At 37.5% G+C, this 23,567-nt stretch overlaps 1 protein-coding gene across 1 annotated transcript in view; it reads right to left on the minus strand.

The window, feature by feature from the left end:
* KCNH5 (potassium voltage-gated channel subfamily H member 5) overlaps positions 1-23,567 on the minus strand; it is a 300,949-nt gene that overhangs the window by 222,612 nt on the left and 54,770 nt on the right. The window contains 2 exon segments of the mRNA XM_030320346.1: positions 9,620-10,012; positions 16,257-16,372. Coding sequence (XP_030176206.1) covers positions 9,620-10,012; positions 16,257-16,372 — 509 coding nt within the window.

Consider the following 23,567-nt stretch of genomic DNA (forward strand, 5'->3'; position numbering starts at 1 on the left):
AATTGTGCAAAATAGCCAACGCAATTAAGAAGAATAAAGTCAGAGGGCAGATGCTACTCAACTTCAACATCTGCTATGAGTCTCTAGTAATCAAGACAGTGTGGTGGAAGTAGAGACAAATAAGTCCATGGGACAAAACAGAGAGGCCAGAAATAGACCCAAATAAATACAGTCAACTGATTCTTAACAAAGGAGCAAAGGCAGTACAATGGAGCAAAGATTCTCTTTTCAACAAATGTTATAACTAGACATCCAAATGTAAAAACAATGAATCTAGACACAGGCCTTAAACCCTTCACAAAAATTTACTCAAAATGGATAATAGACTTAATTTAAAGCGCAAAACTATAAAACTTCTAGAAGATAATATGGGAGAAAATCTAGGTGACCTTGTGTATGGTGGTAATTTTTTAGATACACCAAAGGCATGATCCATAAAAGAAATAATTAATAAAATGAACTTCAGTAAAATTAAAACTCTGCTCTGTGAAAGATACTATCAAGAGAATAAGAAGACAAGCCACAGACTGAGGAGAGAAAAATTTGCAAAAGACATATCTGATAAAGGACTATTATATAAAATATACAAAGAAATCTTAAATTTCAACAAGGAGAAAATAAACAATTTGTTTAAAACATGAGCAAAAGATCTGAATAGACACCTAACCAAGGGAGACATTCAGATGGAAAATAAGCATATGAAAAGCTGTTCAACATCTTATGTTATTAGGGAATTACAAATTAAAACAACGAGTTACCACTACACATCTATTAGGATGGCTAAAATTCAAAACACTGACAACACCAAATGCTTGTGAGGATGTGAATCAACAGGAACTGTCATTAATTGCTGATGAAAATGCAAAATGGTACAGCCACTTTGGAAGCTAGTTCAGCAATTTCTTGCAAAATTGAACATAATCTCCCCAGATGATCCAGCAATTGTGCTTCTTGGAATTAACCCAAATGAGTTGATAACTTACTCCTACACAAAAACCTGCACACAAAGTTTGCAGCAGCTTTATTGATAATTGCCAAAACTTGGAAGCAACCAAGATGCCCTTCAATTGATGAATAGATAATACACTGGTACATCTACACAATGTAACATTATTGAGCTCCAAAAAGAAATGAGCTACCAGCCACAAAAAGACATGAAGGAACCTTAAATACATATGAAAACCTGAAAGAAGCCAATCTGAAAAGACTATCTACTGTGTGACTCCAACCACATGACATTCTGGAAAATGCAAAACTATATAGACAGTAAAAGGATCAGTGATTGCTAGAGGGGAAGGGGAGGAAGGGATAAATAGGCAGAGCACAGAGGATTTTTAAGGCAGTGAAAGTATTCTGTATGATACTGTAATGGTGGATACATGTCATTATATATTTGTCCAAACCCAAAGAACATACAGCTATGGGTTTTGCTAATAGTGTGTCAATGTAGGTTCATCAGTGGTAATAAATGTACTGCTCTGGTGGAGGATGCTGGTAATGGAGAGGCTAAGTGTATGTGGGGGCAACCTCTGCATGGAAAATCTCTGTACCGTCCTCTCAATTTTGCTGTGAATTTAAAACTGCTCTTAAAAATAAAGTCTATTATCATCTGTGCAAACACACTGATAAGAAAAATCAATAAATTCCAAGGTGGACTGGCCAGTGTTTCTAAGGATCTAATTAGATTAAATGTAGGAAAACTAAAAAAAAAAAAAAAAAAAAAAAAAAAAGATTATGTAATCTCTACCTATACCACTCAAACATTATTGCAAATTATCTGTAGGCTTTAATGAAAAAGTAATGGCAACGAAATTGTATTAAATAGCAATTTCTAACATGCTCTATTTAGTTGAGGGTCTGAAATTCAACAGAAGTGAGAAAAAGAAATCAGAGGCTGAAAAAGTCACCAAAATCTATAAGTAAAATTAGCCTCTTTAATTTCCAATTCTTGTTTTGATGGCTAGATAAGAAATAAAAAATATGCAATGTAAATATGTATGCCAAAACATAATAATGCATGTGACAGCTTCATAAGCATAAACTGCAAATAATAATAATAATAATAACAATGTAGAAATGTTTTTCCATAAGCTTTTCAGAAAATTTAAAATATTTATATACTTCCACTTAGCAATAGCTGACCGATCCATTTTGCCCCCTGAAACAATACATTAGTGATCTTTTTCCCAATTTAAATGTGTCACGACCTAGTTTATCATGTTTAGCACTTACTAATACCACTCTCTGTCCTGTGTATATCAGGTTTCCTATGTCCACTTACACTATCAAATGGTGTTACCTGCAGCTGCCATATCTTTCCCTAATGCCCTATAATTCATTTCCAGGCCTCCCAGAAATCACGTTCCGTGGACCACCCAGAGTGGCATTCAAACACACATACACAAGAGCTTGAAATAAGATAAAAACAGAGAGGGAGGCAAACCTTAAGAGATTCATAAATACAGAAAATAAACTAAGGGTTGCTGGAGGGGAGGTGGGTGGAGAGATGGGTTAAGTGGGTGATGGGCATTAAGGTGGGCACTTTTCTTCAGGACAAGCACTAGGTGTCCTATATAAAAGATAAAGCACTGGGTTCTACTCTTGAAGCCGAGACTATATGGTATGTTAATTAACTTGAATTTAAAGAAAAAAAGAAAAGAAAAAAAGAGCTTGATTCTGGGGCACCTGAGGGCACAGTCTGTTGAGCAACTGACTTCAGCTCAGGTCATTGAGCTCCTGAGTTCCCGCCTGCATCCTCAGCTCAGAAATCCTGTCTCCCTCTCTCTCTGCCCTTCCCCCGCTCACGCTTTTTCCCTTAAAAAAGAATAATAATAAAAAAAAAAAAAGTGCTTGATTCTATTCCTTGGATTCCTCGTTACATTTTTACCCTGGGTTATGGTTTCTAGGAAATCTGCATTACGTCTTCTCAAACAGAACATTTTCCTCTAATGGACGCTGTCTTCCATGCCTCACAACTCTCTTACAGAATCACATATTCAGTTTGTGAATTCCTAGTAAATCAAATTACCTTCAGAGTGCACATCAACTGAAACAATGTTGAAAATAAAGAGTTATTAAGTCCTGCACCCGCATCACATTAAAGGATTAAACTGCTATTTTCAGATTCATACTCTCCTATTCCCAAGCCACCACCAGCTCACTTCATCATAAGTTTTATGTCATTGTACAATTTACTAAAACCTTGCTAATACGTCATTGCTTCAGGTCAGTGAGTCACTGATATGCACGAAGAATAATAAAGGATTACCAAGGAGATGGGCCACATTGTTCCCTATCACAGGTCTTAGAATCAAGCTGAGGGGAAAAAAAATACACAAAGGAAATAATAATATCCTCTCAGATAGGAAAATTCTACAAGTAAAATTCACTCATGTCTCTATTCCCATTTATTCCTTATAACCACCCTGTGGTGTAAGTAATTGGGTATTCCTTCCTTTTTCTTACAGACACAGAAACTGAGAGCCAGAGCAACCATCCCAAAGGCTCACAACAAACATATCCTAAGGAAGGAACAAGACCCCAGGTCCCACAACAAATGGTACGTGTTCATGAGCACATACAAAGCAACAAAAGAAAAATAACTTCAATTACATTAATGTGCACTCATGTACATAAATGAAGATGAAATACGATGAAGATATTCATTAGAGTTGCTTTGGAATAATTACTTTTTTAAAAAAGGCCCAAAATGGGAGTCACTTGTGCTAAGCCCGCCTGTGTCACAGAACCGAGACTTAACATCAACTTGATTGCAGTTTCAGCCTCTCCCAGGAATGTAATCTTAACCAGTCCATCTGGAATTACCTGGTCAGCACTAATGAAGTAACTTGCCTGATAGACACCCGGCCTTCCCCTAAATGAAGGTGACGTTGCCTGAAATAACCCACTCTTTGCTAATTATGTCTTTGTCTTGCCCCCTTCTGCCTATAAAAGTCTTCTGTGTTGTACAGCTCCTCAGAGCTCCTTTCTATTGCTAGATGGGAAGTTGCCCAACTCATGAATCATTGAATAAAGCCAGTATGGCCTTTAAAATTTACTCGGCTGAATTTTGCTTTTTAACATAATGTAGGAAGGTTTCCCTGAAGAAGTATGTTCCAGAAAGTTGGATGTCATATAATAGATAATATAGAGTTGATCCACAGGAACTAAACCAGAAAGAAGCCAAAATGGATAAAATAATGTGATCAAAGAAACTGATGGACATGTGGGTACATCTAAAGTATTGAAATTAAATAAGACAACAATTGGGGCACCTGGGTAGCTCAGTCAATTAAGCAACCAATTCTTGGTTTCCACTCGGGTCATGATCTCATGGTTCATGAGTTTGAGTCCTGCATTGGGCTCCACACTGACAATGCGGAGACTGCGTGGGATTCTCTCTCTGCTCCTCACCGGCTCACGATCTCACTCACTCTCTCTCTCTCTCTCTCTCACTCGCTCGCTCTTGCTCTCACTCTCTCTCTAAGAAATAAACTTTCAATAAATAAATAAGACTACAATATAATAATTAAAAGGGAAAGTTAAAAAATATAGATGCAAAATACAAGACAATAATAATTTCAAAGATGAGATGAACAAAGGTCCTTGAATTAATTAGGAAAAGAGTAAAGATACTAATAAGCCACATAATGATGCTAGAAATGTTAAGAGTAATCAGGGGCACCTGGGTGGCTCAGTGGGTTGAGCATCCCACATTGGCTCAGATCATAATCTCATGGTTCGTGACTTCAAGCCCCATATTAGGCTGTGTGCTGTCAGTGCAAAGCCTGCATCAGATCCTCTGTCCCCCTTTCCTTCTGCCCCTTCCCCACTCATTCTCTCTCCCTCTCTCTCTCTCCCTTTCTCTCTCTCAAAAATAAACATTTAAAAATAAATAAGTAAAATTTTTAAATATTTTTAAAAAGAAATGTTAAGAGTAATCAATTAACAGAAAAACTTCCAAACTAATGGAAGATACCCAGTAGGTGAGAGAAAAAATCAATCCAAAAAATAGAAGAAAAAAGAAAAAAGGAATAAAAACAGAGAGAAAAGAACAAAGGTATTTTAAAGTAGAGAATAAAATGCTTTACGTAAATAAAAATGCAATTAATCTCAAAATATATGCATAGATTAAGCTTGTCAGTTAAGACTCTCAGAATTTACTGCTTCCAATTCTGTGTCTCCCTCTCTGTCTGCCCTCCCCTGCTTGCTCTCTGTCTCTGTCTCTCCCTCTCTCTCTCTCAAAAAAATAATATACATTTTTTAAAAAGCCTCTCAGAATCTATATAAGATAAAGATACAGCTAGAGTTTAATAATCTATAATAATAAAATTTAAAAGATATATCTATATATGCCAATACTAAATGAAAGCTAATTTAGCTTTATTGATATCAAGTTAAATAGATCTTGAACAAAAACAATCATTAAGGACAAAGAAAGTTAGACAATAATGTTGAGGAAATCTCCCAGACAGTATAGCAAAAATAGAAAGTGTTGGAAAATTGGAAAGAAGAAAAAAAGAAAACTAGAAGGCCAGTCCAATCCATATAATGTCTGAATAAAAGGAATACCAGCAAGAGAAAAGTGAGGAGAAGGGTGGAGAAAATAATTTCAGGAAAAAGAAATTAAGACATAAGACACACTTTTCCAGATTGAAAAGGGCCACCATCAGTGCCCAATAAAACTGATGAAAATGGACCCCACACTAAGGCCTATGATCAGAAAGTTTCAAAATCCAGAGACAAAGAGAGCACACCAAACTTCCAGAAAGAGAGAACAGGTGCCATATAAAAGGGCCAAAATCCTTGTGGTTACAAGTTTCTTAACAGTTTTTAGAAGATGGACTACAATGACATTATGTCTTTCAAAATTCTGAGGAGAAATTCTCTCTAGCCTAGAATGTTATAAGTAGCCAAATGGTCGATCATGTGGGAAGTGGGAGCAAAAAAATTTGTTTAAGAAAATGATGTTGATAGGGGCACCTGGGTGGCTCAGTCGGTTGAGCTTCTGACTTTGGCTCAGGTCATGATCTCACAGTTCATGAGTTCGAGCCCCACGTCGGGCTCTGTGCTGACAGCTCAGAACCTGGAGTTTGCTTGGGATTCTGTATCTCCCTCTCTCACTGTGCCCCTCCCTCATTCAAGCTCTGTCTCTCTCTCTCTCTCAAGAATACATAAAATATTAAAAAAAAAATTTTTTAAATGATGTTGATAGAATATTGTTTGCATCGATGTAATGAGAGAACATTTAAACAATTGGCAGAGAGCTTAGTGTTTGAATTAGTGGTAAGTACATAAAACCAAGCAAACAATAAACCCAGACATTTATTAATGCTCGGGAAAATGTAAAGTGCAGGAAAACAATCATAGCATGTTTAAGGTTCCATATCTGTAGTAATAATGTTGTGAACACCTAATATTTATTGAACCAAAAGGATGATATACCTGTATTGTGAGAACTAGGTGATGGGAAAAGTGCATGGACATAGTAAGAATAGGGAGAAAATGCCATTTGCGAAGTCAAAGACAAGGCCTCAAACTGAAAAATCAGGGACGCCTGGGGGGGGCTCAGTCAGTTAAGCATCTGACTCTTGATCTCAGCTTGGGTCTTGATCTCAGGGTCATGAGTTCAAGCTCCAATACTTTAAAAGACAATTAAAAATTAAAAAAAGAAAAAGAAAAGAAAAACCAGGAGGTAGGTAGGTAATCTTGTTGTTTGCTGACATGCAAGCAATAATAAAAGAATCTCCTAAACAATGCGAAAGTGGTTGGCTCTAGGGTTGTTTTGTTTTGTTTTGTTTTGTTTTTTCCAAAATGAGGTAATGTCAATCATTCTGCATAGAAGTTTTACCAATTTACCTTCCCCTTGGGCAATGTATGAGAATACCCACACGTTCACTTTATTAGTTCACGTCCCCTACAGAGTGCCGCCAAGTCAGGGTTACATGTGCAAGAGTTTTACTGAGATGAATACCTGGGAAAGATAAAGGGAAGAGGGAGGAGGCTTCAGACCACAATGCAGGTCTGACACGTCTGAAGAGGTATTGGGTAGAACAGTCTCAGACCACAGTACAGGTAAATGGGGAGCCCCAGAGCAAATGCTACTCAATAGAGGAGTTCTCCATTGAGCAGGAGTCGACTAACTATACTGTTTACCACCATTCTTAATTATTGGCTAAGAGTAGCCTTGGGGAAATATGGCTTCAGTGTATGAAATGCAACAGATCAGAAAATGCAGCAGCTGTCAGTCAAAAAAAAAAAAAAAAAAAGCCTTTATTCATACCATTTGTGTCTTTCTGGGTGTAAATACTCCCACTGCGGCCATGGCCAGTTTCAAGCTACTAGTGTGACAGTGTGGTAACTCACTGAATGAATGCTGAGTTCGAAAAAGATGCTAACAGTTGTCTTTCCCAAACCAAGAGCTGGTTGCAGGAAGCTATGAATTGTGCTCTGGGTAGTAGGTTTTCATGAAGGAAGATCTGAGCAGTGCACCTTCTTAGCCACCATACTCACCATCCTAGTGTGTTAGCAAAGTTTTTGTTTGGTTTTTGATTTTTGGTTTTGTTTGGGGGTTTTTTTTGGTGTTTTGTTTTGTGTTTTTTGTGAGAGAGAGAGAGAGAGAGAGAGAACAATCGCATGTGGGGGAGGGACAAAAGGAGAGAGAGAATCTTAAGCAGGCTCTGAGCTCAGCAGGTAGCCTGATGTGGGGCTTGATCCCATGACCATGAGATCATGACCTGAGCAGAAATCAAGAGTCCAACACTCAACCAACTGAGCCACCCAGGTACCCAAACTAAGCTTTGCTTGTAACAACCTGAAAATGGTATGTCAGTGTATAGTTTTACTTTGCATTTTACTTAATATGCATGAGCTATTTCCGATTCTGTGTCTCCCTCTCTCTCTGCCCCTCCCCCGTTCATGCTCTGTCTCTCTCTGTCCCCCCAAAAATAAATAAACGTTGAAAAAAAAATTAAAAAAAAAAAATGGGGCGCCTGGGTGGCGCAGTCGGTTAAGCGTCCGACTTCAGCCAGGTCACGATCTCGCGGTCTGTGAGTTCGAGCCCCGCGTCGGGCTCTGGGCTGATGGCTCGGAGCCTGGAGCCTGTTTCCGATTCTGTGTCTCCCTCTCTCTCTGCCCCTCCCCCGTTCATGCTCTGTCTCTCTCTGTCCCAAAAAAAATAAATAAACGTTGAAAAAAAAAATTAAAAAAAAAAAATATGCATGAGGCTGAGGATCTCTTGATATATTTATATATTATGTCAAATACATTTATTATTTTGTAACACATTTAATGTATCTTCCCTTTTATGAGCTGAGCCAATCTTTTGATTCTTGTTATTAAAATATTGGTGTCTATGTTCTAAATGACTGAAATCTTAATATATAAATTCATATAGTAAGTGAAATATAACTTCTATCATCTCCTTATCATATTTCACATTTTCAAAATAAACTCCTCTCAAGCCTTTCCAGAGGGTAAATAGGAAAGAAATAAATGTACCTTTAAAAGCTTGATGTAAATGGAATCTAAAATTATAAAATAATTTACTATCATTGCTCTTTTTTCTGTAATTTTTAAACTAATGTGTATGGCATCAAAACACAATGTCTGCACTTAACTTTCAGGGAAATAGGGTTTTTTTAATAATATTAAAGTTAAGTGAGCATAGAAATTGTATGGAAAAAAGTCACCGAATAGTTTCTATCTACCTCCCAACATACATAGAATAACAACAACAATGTAGTGGAGAATTTTCCATCTGAGCAGCCGACAAGGACAGAGTAGAATCTTTAGGGAAATTAAGTTTGTAATATTATGATTATGAACATATTTTAATAATAGATGCATTCTATATTGACTCATTTTTATGTTATTAGTTGAGATTATTGGTTGCATCCTATTAGCTTGATGTAGCAAGTTGAAAATCATCCACTATTAAGTTAGAAGTTAGGAAGCTCTGGATAAAGTGGTCTTTTAAGACATTACATATTTTAAGTATTTGTAATTGTATAGATAACACACTGAATGAGCAGAACCTTGAACTAGACCAGACATCAGAAATCATCCAATATAGTCTCTAGCCACAAATGTGCTTAGACAAAATTTAAACCAAAGGCCATAAAGAAGAACCCAAAAAGGCAAAAATTTAAGACTTTTCCATAAACTTTTTTTTATATTATCTCAATCAAGCACTGCTACCATATGTATCTGGAGAGGAGGAGACAAAAGATCTATGGATGCATAGCGTTTTAAAATGCTACAGTTTTCCAAAGAAAATACATCTGTTTCATATCTTTTAGTCAATTACCTAGTTCATAAACTGTTTTGCCCCAAATGCTACGACTTTTCTTCTGTTCCACCTCCTCCAACCACAACCTCCACTTTTCAAACCACAATTTCCAACCACAACCACTGTCCCAGTAATTGGTATTATCAACCAGAAAGCAAGAAAGGAAGCAGATGAAAATTAACATAAAGTAATTGAATATTACAATTTATGGCAAGTAGGGTGAAGGCTGAACATGTGGCTAAAAAGAAGTTTCGATTATCTGTAAACTTTTATCTTAATTTTCTCAAAACATATGAACCACAGTACTCAGAAAAAAAAAAAGAAACTTACCTCATCCACATTTTCAAAGGCATTGATGATGTCATAAGGTAAACAAGACAACAGATCGATCACAAACCAAGTTTTCAGATAATTCATCCTTATCAGCTTGGGGTCAGAAATGACCTCTCCACCAGGTCCCACAAAAGTCGTGTGAAAATTTAAAACAATGTCAACCAAAAATATAACGTCCACCACACTGTCCAGCACCAGCCAGGCTATGTTGTTCTGCTTCGTTTTGAAGGAAACGTTATAGGGAACCATAATGGCGGTGTAGAAGGTAAGAATTAAAATCACCCAATCCCAAGTAGTTTTAAAAGCACAATAGTGTAAAATAATGTGTGGTGGCGTCTTTGGCGCTTCTTGCTTATACTGAGGAAGGATATCTGATCCCAGCTGAAGAACCTAAAAGAGAGACAATGTGCATATAAATGACTTGGACATCTCTGTACAGTTAGTAATGACTTCAAACTCACCAAAACTCAAACCACAGCATAGTTTTCATGACTCCTGGTTTCCAGACTAATCACACCCCATAGTTCTGTCTCCCACTTTTGAGTTGTACCAAAGTTTGTTCAAAGGAAGTTAATCTGCTGTTCCACCTGGCTTTCTCTCCAGGGGCCAAATATTGGTTCACAAACTGGCCCCCAAACACCAAGGGCAAGAAGAAACCAAAGAAAAAGGCAGACCACACCATACTGTTAAGTGGAAGGTTTAATAAGCTAGGGAACATACCTATGAGGCTTGTGGCAGGAAGCCATGAGACTAGTAGACATCTACCACCTACCCACCAGAATCTTAAAAGATTAAGAGATGCCCTGGTCCGGTTACATATATCATCCAAATGGTCCCCAAAACATCCTACTCTTTCAGCGCTATGTCCTTGAAAATGGTTCCCACTATGGGAACGGTGGGTAGAATGTACATTCGAAGGACAGGAATGAGAAGCCTTCAATTGCCTGGGTTCAGCTCAAGAGTCAACCAGCAGTCACATCCTCTTGATGACTTCCTCCAACACCAACATTGATCCACAGCACTGCTAGAATCCACTTCTGAGACTGCATTCTGTACACTCACTTGCAAGCCTGCCTAAAATCACATCTCTAACTGATTATCCAGCACTTATTTGGGTGACTCACTGTTATCCATTCTTCACACATATTTAGCACCTCAGAGAGCATAACTTTGATTCTGATGGCCTCGCCGAACCCCAGGACCAGGGGTGATCTTGCTGTTGGTGATCTTGCTGTTGAGTGGGACTCAGCAAGGGCCTTAATGATTGGCATAGTGATATCAGGGTTGTAAATATTATAGCCTACTTTTTCCTTTTCTCCCTTCAACCAGGACTTGAAGAACTGTGTTTTCTGCCCAGATGAATGTTCTCTTTAGGGAAAAAAAAATGCTAAATACTCAGGTTTGCTTCTCTATACCTTTTTGGACAAATGGAAAATTTTCACTGCAAGGTTATATGAACCTTGACTTACTCTAAGCAGGTCTAATTAAAGAGGCAAAGACAAAAAGCAGATGACAGAGCAAGAGCAGAAGGCTGGGCAGCACTGGGCAAAAGTAACAAACACTGACTTAGCATTGTTTTGCAGAACATGGAACCTGGAAATTGTGAAAAGGAGTTGAAAGAATAGATCCGAGAGCTCTGCTCCATGCCATCAATGAAGCTAAGGCTGAGTGAACCTATATGTAAGGAGGTTATAAATGTGACTTTCATAAATAGTATTTCCAGCAGCTTTGTCATATTATATATCCAACTATTCAGTGTCTCCAGGGCTAATGGGGTCCAGTAGGAGTCAAAGGGTTACCATAAAATCACAAGTGCATCAATATTTTTTTTAATGTTTATTTATTTTTGAGACAGAGAGAGACAGAGCATGAACGGGGGAGGGCCAGAGAGAGAGGGAGACACAGAATCTGAAGCAGGCTCCAGGCTCTGAGCTGTCAGCACAGAGCCCGACGCGGGGCTGGAACTCACAGAGCGGGAGATCACGACCTGAGCCGAAGTCAGACGCTTAACCGACTGAGCCAACCAGGGGCCCCTAAATGCATCAATATTTGAATGTAAAAATAGATATAAACAAAAATACCTACTAGCATGTAACTCATAAGCCGCAAAGCAAAGCAAATATACTAGCACTTCTTGAAACTTGAGAATTATCCTGAAAAGTTTCTCTCATGCATAGAACTTACATAACTGAAAACTATGTATATAATACCCATCATTAATATTTTGAAACATAAAAAACATCACTGGTATTCTCTTTAGTTGTGTATTAAAACTATTGTTATTAGTTTGGGGGCTATAAGAACTATTTCTAAAGATTTTTATGTATTTATCCTCATTATCAGTGCCCAGCCATATTTGTCCCATAAGGTCTTAAATTACTTGGCAGCAAATTTTCTTACCAGGAATGAAAGCTTCATTTGGGGATAGAGCTTTATATATATATAACCATGGTTTCTCTCTCACTTTACAACCAATGGTCTATCCATTCCAACTTCACTGTATTAGACATGAAAACTTTCTTCAAAGTCAATGTTAATATTTTACCATCTATATCTACACAGACCATAGACTGAGCACAAAGAAAGTATACTTAGAAAATAAACTCAGTGCCAGGGTGTATTATGACCTTCATGGGCCCTGAGCATTTTTGCTTTCCTGGACCCTTCCTCCAAAAAATATAAAATAAACCAGGAACACCTGGGTGGCTCAGTTGGTTAAGCATCCAACTCTTGATTTCAGGTCAGGTCCTGATCTCATGGTTCATGGGATCAAGTCCTGTGTTGGGCTCTGCACTAACAACATGGAGGCTACTTAGTATTCTCTCTCTCTCTGCCCATCCCTGCTCTCTCTCTCTCACTCTCCTTCTCTCTCTCAAAATAAACATTTAAAAATAAATAGATAGATAGATAGATAGATAAAAATTGCATTTTACAACTGCATTGTTGCAAAAAATAAATTAATATTATATATTCAATTTTTTAACCTAAAAGTTTAATTTTTCCTTCTACTGTTAATAGAAATTCAAACATCCCATGGACCCCTAAAAGCACTGTAGCCCCACACACTGTGTTTATAGACAAGCCTGCCCTGCTCAGCACCTCAGCAGAACATGAGATGTCTTCTCTAGAGATGGAATGGGATCACTCCTAAGGTCAGTATCCCTTAAATCTGGTTACAATCTAGAATCATGTGGAGAAATGTTTTAAACTATGGTATACTCTTTCTCAGGCCCATATTTTCAAAACCTTTCTTGGGTGATTATAATGCATAGTCCAAGGTAAAACTCTTGTCTTTTATTTCTTTAGCCATCCAGGGCCTAGTTCTTCAGACAGTGACTTGCATATGTAAAAGGATCCAGAAATGCTACAAGAAGACAAGGAGCAGGAGCACGCATGAACAACAAAGGAACACACATGCTTGTGCTTTGATGTCTCTCAGATGCAGAGCACTACTTTCATCTTCACTCTGATGCCGGTGCTTTTATAAAGCAGTGAGTAACAATTCTTCACTTTCATTGCTATTCCACTTGTACTTTCATAAGTGATGAGCCTGAGGTGGAGGGGGTGAAAACACATTTTCCGATGTATTTTTATCCCAATACAGACACATTCTTTCTCTCTGAATATCTGAGAGCATTGACGCTAATAGAATCAGGACCATGGACATGGCATTATTACGGAAGTTTATCTCTCCACCAGTATAAAAGTGAGAAGCTGAAGCCAGTCAGCAGGATATAGGTTCACGTGGACAATAGGTGAACTGCCTACACAGAGACCAGGATCTCTGAAACTGAGAATCGGCTCCAAATGTAGGTGTCCGGATGGAACTTAGATAAAATTTATATTTTTATCTTGGAAATTTATACTTTATCTTGGAAAAAGTGAAAGCCTGAAATTTACCAGCAAATCCATATACTCAGGTTGAACACATTATAAGACTCAGAGTAAAATTTTTGAAATGATATCATTTTGCTAAATTGATGCTTCTTGTGGGTCAGCCTTTGGATTCAGAGCACATGCAAACAAAATATCTTTTGAAAATCTTGTTATCTCTTCATGTTCTCTGAAATCAAACCTACAACCTGACAGAAAACAATTTTGTGTCTGAGTCAGGTTTGTGAATTAGGGATGGTCAACAAAGAAACTAACAATAATCAAAAGGCAAAGCAAAAAAATAAAAACAAAATAAAATCAGATGGGAAGAAACAGGAATGAAATTTCCTAAAAAATAAAAGTAAAAGAAAATCATGAGCCGTTGAGGGGAAGCTTCCCCAGTTGATGCAGAAGAAAAAAACCAACGAATGATTCAGGGTGCTAAGGTAAAAAATTTCTTCTCTATGATCCCTTTCCTCTTGTTCTTTCCCAGTGGTATAACAGAGAAAAGAAAAATTCTGAATAAGATATCATTAAGACCAGAAAGGAATCATAGCTATGAAAGTCAGCAGTCACAGAAACAAGCTCTTCCACTCCAGTTTGTTTTGTAAAAGGAAATGGACAATTAAGGCAGAAAAGAAAGTTGTAAAATCAAGTAGTACTTCATAACAAGAATTATTGACAAAGGAAGTTGTATCTAACAGTCTGCTTTAAGTCTTGTGCTAGTTGAGGGGCGCCTGGGTGGCTCAGCTGGTTAAGCTTCCAACTTCAGCTCAGGTCATGATCTTGCAGTTCGTGAGTTCAAGCCCTGCGTTGGGCTCTGTGCTGACAGCTTAGAGCCTGGAGCCTGCTTCGGATTCTGTGTCTCCCTCTATCTCTCTCTGCCCCTCCCTTGCTCATGCTCTGTCTCTGTCTCTGTCTCTCTCTCTCTCTCTCAAAAATAAACACTTAAATTTTTTTTAAAAGAACATTAAATCCTGTACTAATTGCATATTGTCTTTTAAAATATTGTGATTATCATTATTATTAATATTTAATTATAATCATGGTCTTACCTTGGCTTCTAAAAATGTGTTTGCACATCAAAGTTTTAGTTTCTCCCCAAGATAACAGTGCCATTTAAAGCAGAAAGCCTTCCAAGTCCCCCAGTTAGCTATGGTCCAAGAAAAACTCCAGAACCCTCCAAATTCAAGGAACATACTTTACTTTCTAGCCCTCTCCAAACCAAATTTAATATCTGCAACCAGTTCAGAAAGATACTCTAGAGTGCTTCAACTCACTTTTCTCCAGCAGAGCAAACTGATGAACATATACATTTAATTTTATCTCTCCCTGCTTTGGTAGGCCACCTCAGAACGTTTTCTGAGTGCCCACTAACTGCTCTGCAGAGCTTTGGTAGCTTCATTAACTTTTGGCAACACTGGGAAGACAAGTGATGATTATAGAAGACACGTGAACACCAAAGCTTCTACCTGGAGTTCTGTCCTCAATTCCTTTTCTCTCTGGGTCACTATACTTTCTCTGGGCAACATCATCTCATCCTATGGCACCAAGGTCTGCAACTCAGACCCAGAAATCCCTCCAGAGCCAGACCCATAAATTCCTCTGCCTCTGAGGCATCCCCTCTTGGATTTTTCTGTCAGGCACTTCAAACTTAATATGCCCCAAACTGAACTCATAACCATTGCCCCTAAACCTTCTCTTCCTGTTCTTATATTTGCTATTTTATTAGCCAACAGTATTAGTCAACAAATGTGTTGACTCTAATCTTGGCGTGTCTGCATTCTGCCCACTTCTGCTTCTGGTTTCCTTGCTTAAAGTCATGGTCAACCTAACTGATTTACCATTAAGTCTCTTAACTGGTTTCCCTATCCTCCCATTCAACACAGAGCCACTAGGTCAAGCAGGGGGTCTTAGTCATTTTTGTACAATGGATCCCTTTTGACAATCTGGTGAAATCTATGGATCCCTTCTCAGAATCATGTTTTTAAATTAATACAAGAAAAGCATAGCATCGCAGAGAAAACCGTAGGGACTAATCTCCCTTTGAGAGGTTTCTCTGAAGTACAAATGTGATCATATCTTTTCCCTAACACATGGGACACAAACCACCACTGTTTTACTACACATCACTTTAACCTTTCCTTCCCCTGACCTCACCCACACTGAATTCATACTCAAAGTCATCATACTATCTCACCTCTGTGCCTTTGCACCTGCTGGTCTCCCTGGTAGGAATGACCTGCATCCCTTCTTTACCAATTTCTCATATTTTTCCTTCAAGATTCACTCACCCCAGGTAAGCTTCCCTAGAGCCCCAAGTCTAGGTAAATGCTTTTGCATGTGTGTCATCCTACCTGTCACATTCTATTGTCAGGTTTTTTTGCAAGGATCTTTAGTTCCTTGATGGTAGAGCCCATTGCATATTCATCTTTCCATCCTTGATAGAGTACCAAGCACAGAGAAAACCCTCAGGTTATGGATGAAATGAGTGAACTTCCTATCTCACTTACTCGAAGAAAATCTCACCATCTACAGACCTCTACAGATATGACTTGGGATATCATGAACTTGTTTCCCATTTCAAAAATACAAGAGAATAAAAAGATATATTTGAAATTTCTATAAATCTACACAGGAAAAATAATTAGAGGATGAGTACTTACAATATAATAACCACAGATATCTATATTGAATCATTTCAGGGGGAAAAATGTGCTACCACCACCATCTTGGGAAGGAAAGTTAGTCTCCCACTTACTTCAGCTAATCTTGAATGTTTGTGGACCACCTCTGTTTTATTCATTGGCGTGAGCTGCTGCAAAACACTTCGGCTATTTGTCAAAGCCCGTGTCAATCGGGCAAATTTTGTCCAACCTTAAAATAAGGAGAGAAAGTCTCAGTTTTTCACATATAATGAATATGGAACCCAACATTCTTGCTAATATTCAGGGGATCTCAGAAATAGCATAACACCCAGAACTAATAAAAAGTATCAATCTAAAGCACTTTATTTCTACATAAACATCATCACATATTTCAAGTGTAGCTATAAAGTAATGGCTAATTTTTATGTGTGATCTTTGTGTTTTGCTCATATCTATTACATAGTCCCAGTACCCAAGGTACAGCTGTCCACAAAATTCTGTGTTCCCCCTTGCACTATATAGATTTGTTACTGGAAAACAACTGTCCAGCCAGGAATGTATTTCCCAGCACTCCTTGCATCCAGCTGTCCCCATGTTCCCAGTTCTCATCAATGGAATGAAAGCAGAAATGATGTGTGTCACTCTCACACATGCCACAACTTATGAAGCAGGTGAGACTTCTCTACACATTCTCCCTCCTTCTACCAGCTGGATACAAGTAACAACAAGCCCCTAGGGAATAGTAAAGCACTGAACCCGTGCATGGAAGGCTGCCATATGCCAAGGATCACCTGCCTCGGACTGTAACGTGAGCAAGAAATATGCTTCTGCTGTGTTAAGCTGCTGGAAGATGGGGGGGAGGGGTATTTATTATAGCCTAATAAAAAACAATTTTACTATGCATTTGTGTGTATGCATAAGAAAATGAAACCCAATTTCAACAAATCTCACATATTATGGTTCATATCACACTTCCATCTTTCTTGTAACAGCAAAATGTTATTTCTCTCTTGTTAATTGCAGTGGTATCTAAATATCATTCTTTAAATATCTAGAATCTCTAACATTGTTTTCTGAAAGAGTAGTAATTTTAACTTTGGTGGGGGAGGGGATGTGAATTTAATGAGAAAGAAATTTCTTCCCAACGCCTCAAATTCCCATTATTAAATAATTAATTTCAAGGAAACATCAATGAGACATGAGTAAGTAGAGCAAAACCAACCATACTCTGAGCCTGTCTCAATTATCCTTTTCTGGATATTCCAAAAGCTCTAATTTATTAAAGATTCCAATAAGACCATTTGATAACTTCTATGATATTGCACTTCACTAGGTTATTTGCCAAATAACTCCTTAAAAAAGGAAAACTTCTGATGGTCTCAAGGAATGACGGTAATGGCAATGATGAAATTTCAGACAATGTGACAAAAGATGAAAGAAAAAACCCTCAGCAGACACCCGTCAAATGCCTTTCAAATTATACTAGGTAGATGACATCATGTTTTACTACCATTCTTCAGTCTAATTCTGACTTCATTTAAGCTTTGTATTTCCCCAACTGTTCAGTTCCCTTTATGGTATCCAATAAGTGGATTAGAAAAAAAAGTAATCTGGCATCAGTTGATAGAATGTCCTTAATTCTTCACTAATGGACTTTATCCTAGTGACTAGAACAACAACAACAACAACAACAACAACAACAACGTTAGGCTTTGGGGATTGTATGCAACCCTAAGGCTAACCCTGTGCAATGTGCTAAAAGGAGAAGAAGAAGAACAACAACAACAACAACAACAACAACAACAACCATCACCAGATATGCCACCAGCTCTCTAAGAACTTAACATCAATGTAAAAGACCAACATGCAATCTGTATCACCAGTCTAGACTCTTCTTCTCAGCATTAGACCTATCTTGTATCTAATCAGCCATGAGCCACCTTTTACTAAGATGTTCTATAGGCATCTGACACTCAGCACGTCCAAAACCGATCTCATCATCGTCTCCCTCCATCTCCAACTCTTCACCTTTCATGTATTCCTGGACTTGGTGAATGGTCCCATGATATTTCCAGTTGTCCAATCAGAAACTTGAAATTTACCATCCTCCTTCACTATTACCTCCACACCGACATATCCAATCACTTTTAAGACTTATAGACTACAACATTAATAAATTCACTCAAGTTGAATCTCGTCTCTCCATCCCTATATGTCAGACAATCTTCCACCTGAGTTAGGTTGGCAGTATCTTGAAGACAATACTCTCTATCTGCTCTCTGACCATATACTCCCAAGCAACTCTACATTGCTGCCAAAGTGCTTCCCCTTTCCCTATTTCAAACTCTTTAAGATCCCCGGAGGCCTTCAGGATAACATTGCATTTTCTTGGTATATAGGTCATTTAGTTTCCAGTCCCAAAGATCTGCTCTGCATTCATCTCCTTCTACTTCTTTATACATGCTCTGTATAACAACTCTACCAAAATTAACAGCAAATTAAAAGAAGAATAAATTCAAAACTAAAATTAAATCTCCTAGGAATTCTCTGTACACCCCATGATATTCATTGTGTCCAGGTTTTCAAGCATTATAATCATTCAGCCTGCCTGAAATGCTTCCCCCCATCCCATTATGTCTGGCTAACACTGACTGGAACCTCTAGACTCAGTTAAGCATTATCTCCTTCTGCAACCTTCTTAGATCCACTTATAAGAGAGGTATCCTCCTCTGTGCTTGCACATCATAGGATAAATACCTCACATGACACTTGCAACACTAATGGCAGTTGTTGATTAACATGTTAGTCACTCCCACTGAACTACTGTTCATCTCTCCATATTCAAGCACTTGATAAGGGCCTGGCATAAAACAGGCCATTAATTAATTAATTGACTTATGTGTAACTTAAAAATCAAATTTAAAATAAGTCCCATTTTGTTTTATTATCAGGGGTTGGGTTTGGTTTTGCTTTGTTCGGTAAAAGTGGCAAGGGTATCTTCAGATGACATGTTGGCAATAGATACATTACAATATTTCAGGTGATCATTTTCTTTCTTACTTCAACTTAATATTATAATTGCATTCAATATTTCTAGAGACTTCCAAGGCAATGTTATACTAATTGAAGCTTCATATTTCTAAGACAAGTAATGTTACACACTTAGTACATCTAAGGATTGGATTAACAAAGAAGCCAATTTTTATTCCCAGAATGTAATAAGGTTTATCCAGAAAATATTTTGAAAAAAATTAAAAGAGATATTGAAAGAATAAATTCATTGACACATGGAAGAATACAAATCATCAAATGGCATGCGTTCTCTCATTTCCTACAGCCATGGCTAGGGTTAGGGCTTTCTTATAATTCTCAGTTCTAAACAATTAGCATTTTTCTCAAAACCCTTATACTACCCCTCTCTCCTCACTCTCAACCAATTACCTCGTCAAATGTTATTGAATAAGCAGAGGCCATAAGAAACATGATAGCCTTCAATTTCCTTTCTGTCCCCTCCATCTCTAGACCCACCCACATGGCACTGAATCTTGCCTGCCTCTTTATCATCTCAGAGAAGTAGGTATTTGCTCTTTTCTGATCATGCATATGTTCTATTTATGGGCATTTAAGTGGTTTCTAGATTTTTCTCTATCACTAACAACACGACAGCGAATTTCCTATGCCTATCCTTTTGTGCCCTTGGACACATCTGGAATTGCCTATGTTATTAACTAAATTAGTTCATTTGCTCTGTCACCAACCACCACTATACAAACTTTGAAAAAATTGAGCAGCCATACTGTCTAGGTCAGAAAAAAGGCACATCAGCAGTTCTAACTTTTTCCAGCGATACATTTACTGGTCTCACCTTTACAGAGACCTAACTGGTATAACTGATTATTCAGCACAGTTCGCTGATGTTACTTAGATGTGGTCGATATGGGGTAATGTGAACAGACAGCTGAATATGAAGAGCCTAAAACTTGTTCTATGAGTTGTTCATGGAATTATGAGAACATTTGTTCTCCTAAAAGCTCAGGATGCCAACTCCTTCTTAATAAAACATTAGTTTAGCTCTATTGGGTTGCAATTAACCTCTTTGTCATGGACTGCCTAATCTTAAAAATAAGAGGAAGTCACAGAGGCAGTTAAATCAATCTTACTAGACTGCAACACAAGATTCTAATCTATAAGAAAAAAGCTTAGGTAAACAATTATACACTTGGCCAAAGAGACTACATGGTATAATTACTCATATTTCATCTGTTGTTTCCTCTCTAAAGAAACCATTGGCTTCCCACAAGGGGAAGGTTGCTATTTTTGCTGTTAGTTTCATTCTATAGGAATTTTTTTGTCTCAATTATTGGCATGAAGATGCCATAACTATTTGGCACAGGATATTTCACACTGTGAGCGTCTTGGCAGTTTTGGAATCTGTTTGAAAATACCGCACAGCTAAATGGGCAGAGATTTTGGTCATCTCTTTTAGAACACATATGGATAATCAACAGAATGGATTTCTTGGCTGTAATTATTGCCGTTTGCATTATTACAAATGATGAATCAGGTACCATTGACTGATTAGCCGAGCAATAGTTCCAAGACCTCAGTACCAGGAACAAAAGATAACAAAAATGCTTTGCCCCCTTGATTATTATCAGTAAATTTCATTGGTTTAATACAGTACAATACTGTCAGAATCAGAGTGTTCTCAATTGTTGCAGGAAAAAAGGAGAGCAGGGGATTAAGGTGACAAAAATGCAATAGTAAGTTTCCACTAGAAAGGATGAGACAGCATGATGCAATAGAGAGAATATGGGATTGAAAATCAGTCACACTTTGCATGTCAGGATCTTCAATAGTAAAGCAGAGATAGCAATACTAATTTTCAGAATTATAGGTAAGAGCAATAAAGAATATAAAGTTCCTGACATATAGTAACTACTCCATCAAAACAGGTTTCCTTCCCTTCAATGGTTTTTACTACCATCCATCATGATGTACGTCAAAGGTATCATTGACATCAGTAAGTGCCATTCATTTTAAAGGCAAAAATCAACCTAGATTGAAGTTTTGGTATTGTGAGATTCATTATGAGGAAGAGGTGCACGTAAATTGCTATCACATTATAGTTACTATCCCAGATACAATTTAGAAACAATTGTATTTATTCAGAATTAGTTTACTCAAGTCTTTCAACTATGTGTCTGGGTTTCTTGGTAAAAATACCAAATCATGTAGAAGGAGATTAATGTTAATTCCAACCTTGGCAAATCTTCAAAGGACTTTCAACATTTCACATTAAGAAGGTAAAATGCCCTTGCTCTGGGATTAAAAGTTACATTCTGGCCTGTTAATGTATGGACTCACTTGTCTATTCTGCATCTTAAAACACTATTTCCTATGTCCTAGGTAGAACTCTACTACCTAAGTACTTCCTCAGAATTTTGCAAACACCCTCCATGTCCTCCCTTGCAACAGCCACAACTCCCTGATCCTTCTCTCTGATTCTTTTCATCTTACTCACCTTATCAAATCCCGACTCTGGTTAAATCCAACTCTTCATTACTTCTGCATCTATACACCTTCGACTAAACATAGGTGGAGTAAAATATATAATCATGCTCATAGATGCTGGTGAATTCATGATCACTAGCCCCAAGCAGACCTTCGTGTTCAGCAAACCTGCTGAATTCCCCTTGCCCACTCACTTTTCCACCCTCTTAGATCACCATTTCATGCCTACTCCTCTCTCTCCAAACCTTCAATACTTCATCTCCTTCACCATGCTTACTCTCAGGTGAGAACCATGTTTTTTATATTACTGAGAAAATAAGAGCAATCAGAAGAAAATTTCCAATCTATATTTACTTGTTTGTCTTCCCCTCCCCCATTATCATATGAGGGAAGGAACTATGTACCTTCAGGACACAGGTGCAGAATGGCCTGCACCATTCTGTGTGCTTAATCAACATTTTTGGTTAGGGGGGAAAATTGGTAAAATAGATAAACAAGGGGAACAAAATTCCCTAGAAGAGTCCTGAAAAGTCTCATGTTAAGTATTTCTGGTGCCCAAGCCCGAATTAAAGTAAATCTACCATCTCCCAGTTTAATGCTGTACACCCAAATCATTTTGATATTACGGTGTTATCACGAAATCTTATCTGCACTTTCTTAAAAGTTCCACACTCCCTTTTACCCTTTTACTCAACTTAAGAATTTGAGAGACATATTTTTCCGCCAAGATTTCCAAACATACTTTCCTATGCTTCTACCTTCATAGAGATAGCAGGATGATTACTTAATGGCATAAATATTTTATTTCTATTGAATTTTTCATATTAATTTTACAGCTCATATGAATAATGGAAAGTAGCTCATATACAGCCTTCATGGTTACATTGTGCATTACTTGTTCAATAATCTGTTATGTATTTGACAGGTGTGGAAGAGTCTCAAAATAAAAGTCTGTTTAAAATAAGCTCTTCCTCTACAAATTCAGGCCCTGGAAAGAGATAGTCTTCCCTAATGCTTTTCACAGTAGGGTCTGATTTCCCCTCTAAATTCTAATTTACATATCTATCCAGCACATCGTTCAAAATCAAAAGGTCTAAGTCGTTTGGCATTTATTCAAATACCATTTTTTTTAATAAGAATGCATGATGCAGTTAAGAGATTCTGCCACAGGAGGAACTCTGTGATTCTGATGTAAGGATACAGAGATGGAGGTGTAGGCAGATAAATGGAAGGGCATTAATTTGAGAAAAGTCAACTCTCAATATTAGCACCTTTTCCCCAATCTCACTTTGAATGCTGTCAACTTTCAGTTTCTATAAATAGGCTAAATATACTGACACCATCAACGTTCAGCAGGCCAAAACTGCAAATGTACCATATTCTCCCTAACTTCAGCTGTGTCATGAAATCACTTTTAAAAAGTGAGAGAAAATAATATTCATTGAATATAAACATAAATATAAATATAAATATAAATATAAATATAAATATAAATATAAATATAAATATAAATATAAATATTATTTAAGGGAAAAGACTGTGACATGAAGGCTTCTTACTCTGTATTATCGTCATTCAGTGCGAAGGCAAGAGAAATTCATCTGAAGAATATGTTAGGTCACAAATCGTATACCAATTATTTATCTCTTATTTTAAAACATATTACTTTAAGATATAGTCAGCTGTTAGCTATAGGTTTTTCATAAATGTTCCTTAATAAATTGAGGAAGTTCCTCTCTATTCCTACTTTACTAAGCGTTTTTACCATGAATGGGTGCTGGGTTTTGTCATGTTTGTTCTATGTTGAATGATATGATGGTATAATCTTTCTTTTTCAGCCTGTTGAAGCGAAGATTACAGGGATTGATTTTTTTTCATGTCGAACCAGCTTTGCATATGTGGAATAGATC

The sequence above is a fragment of the Lynx canadensis genome, chromosome B3 (genome assembly GCF_007474595.2).
Source record: "Lynx canadensis isolate LIC74 chromosome B3, mLynCan4.pri.v2, whole genome shotgun sequence".
Taxonomy (NCBI): domain Eukaryota; kingdom Metazoa; phylum Chordata; class Mammalia; order Carnivora; family Felidae; genus Lynx; species Lynx canadensis.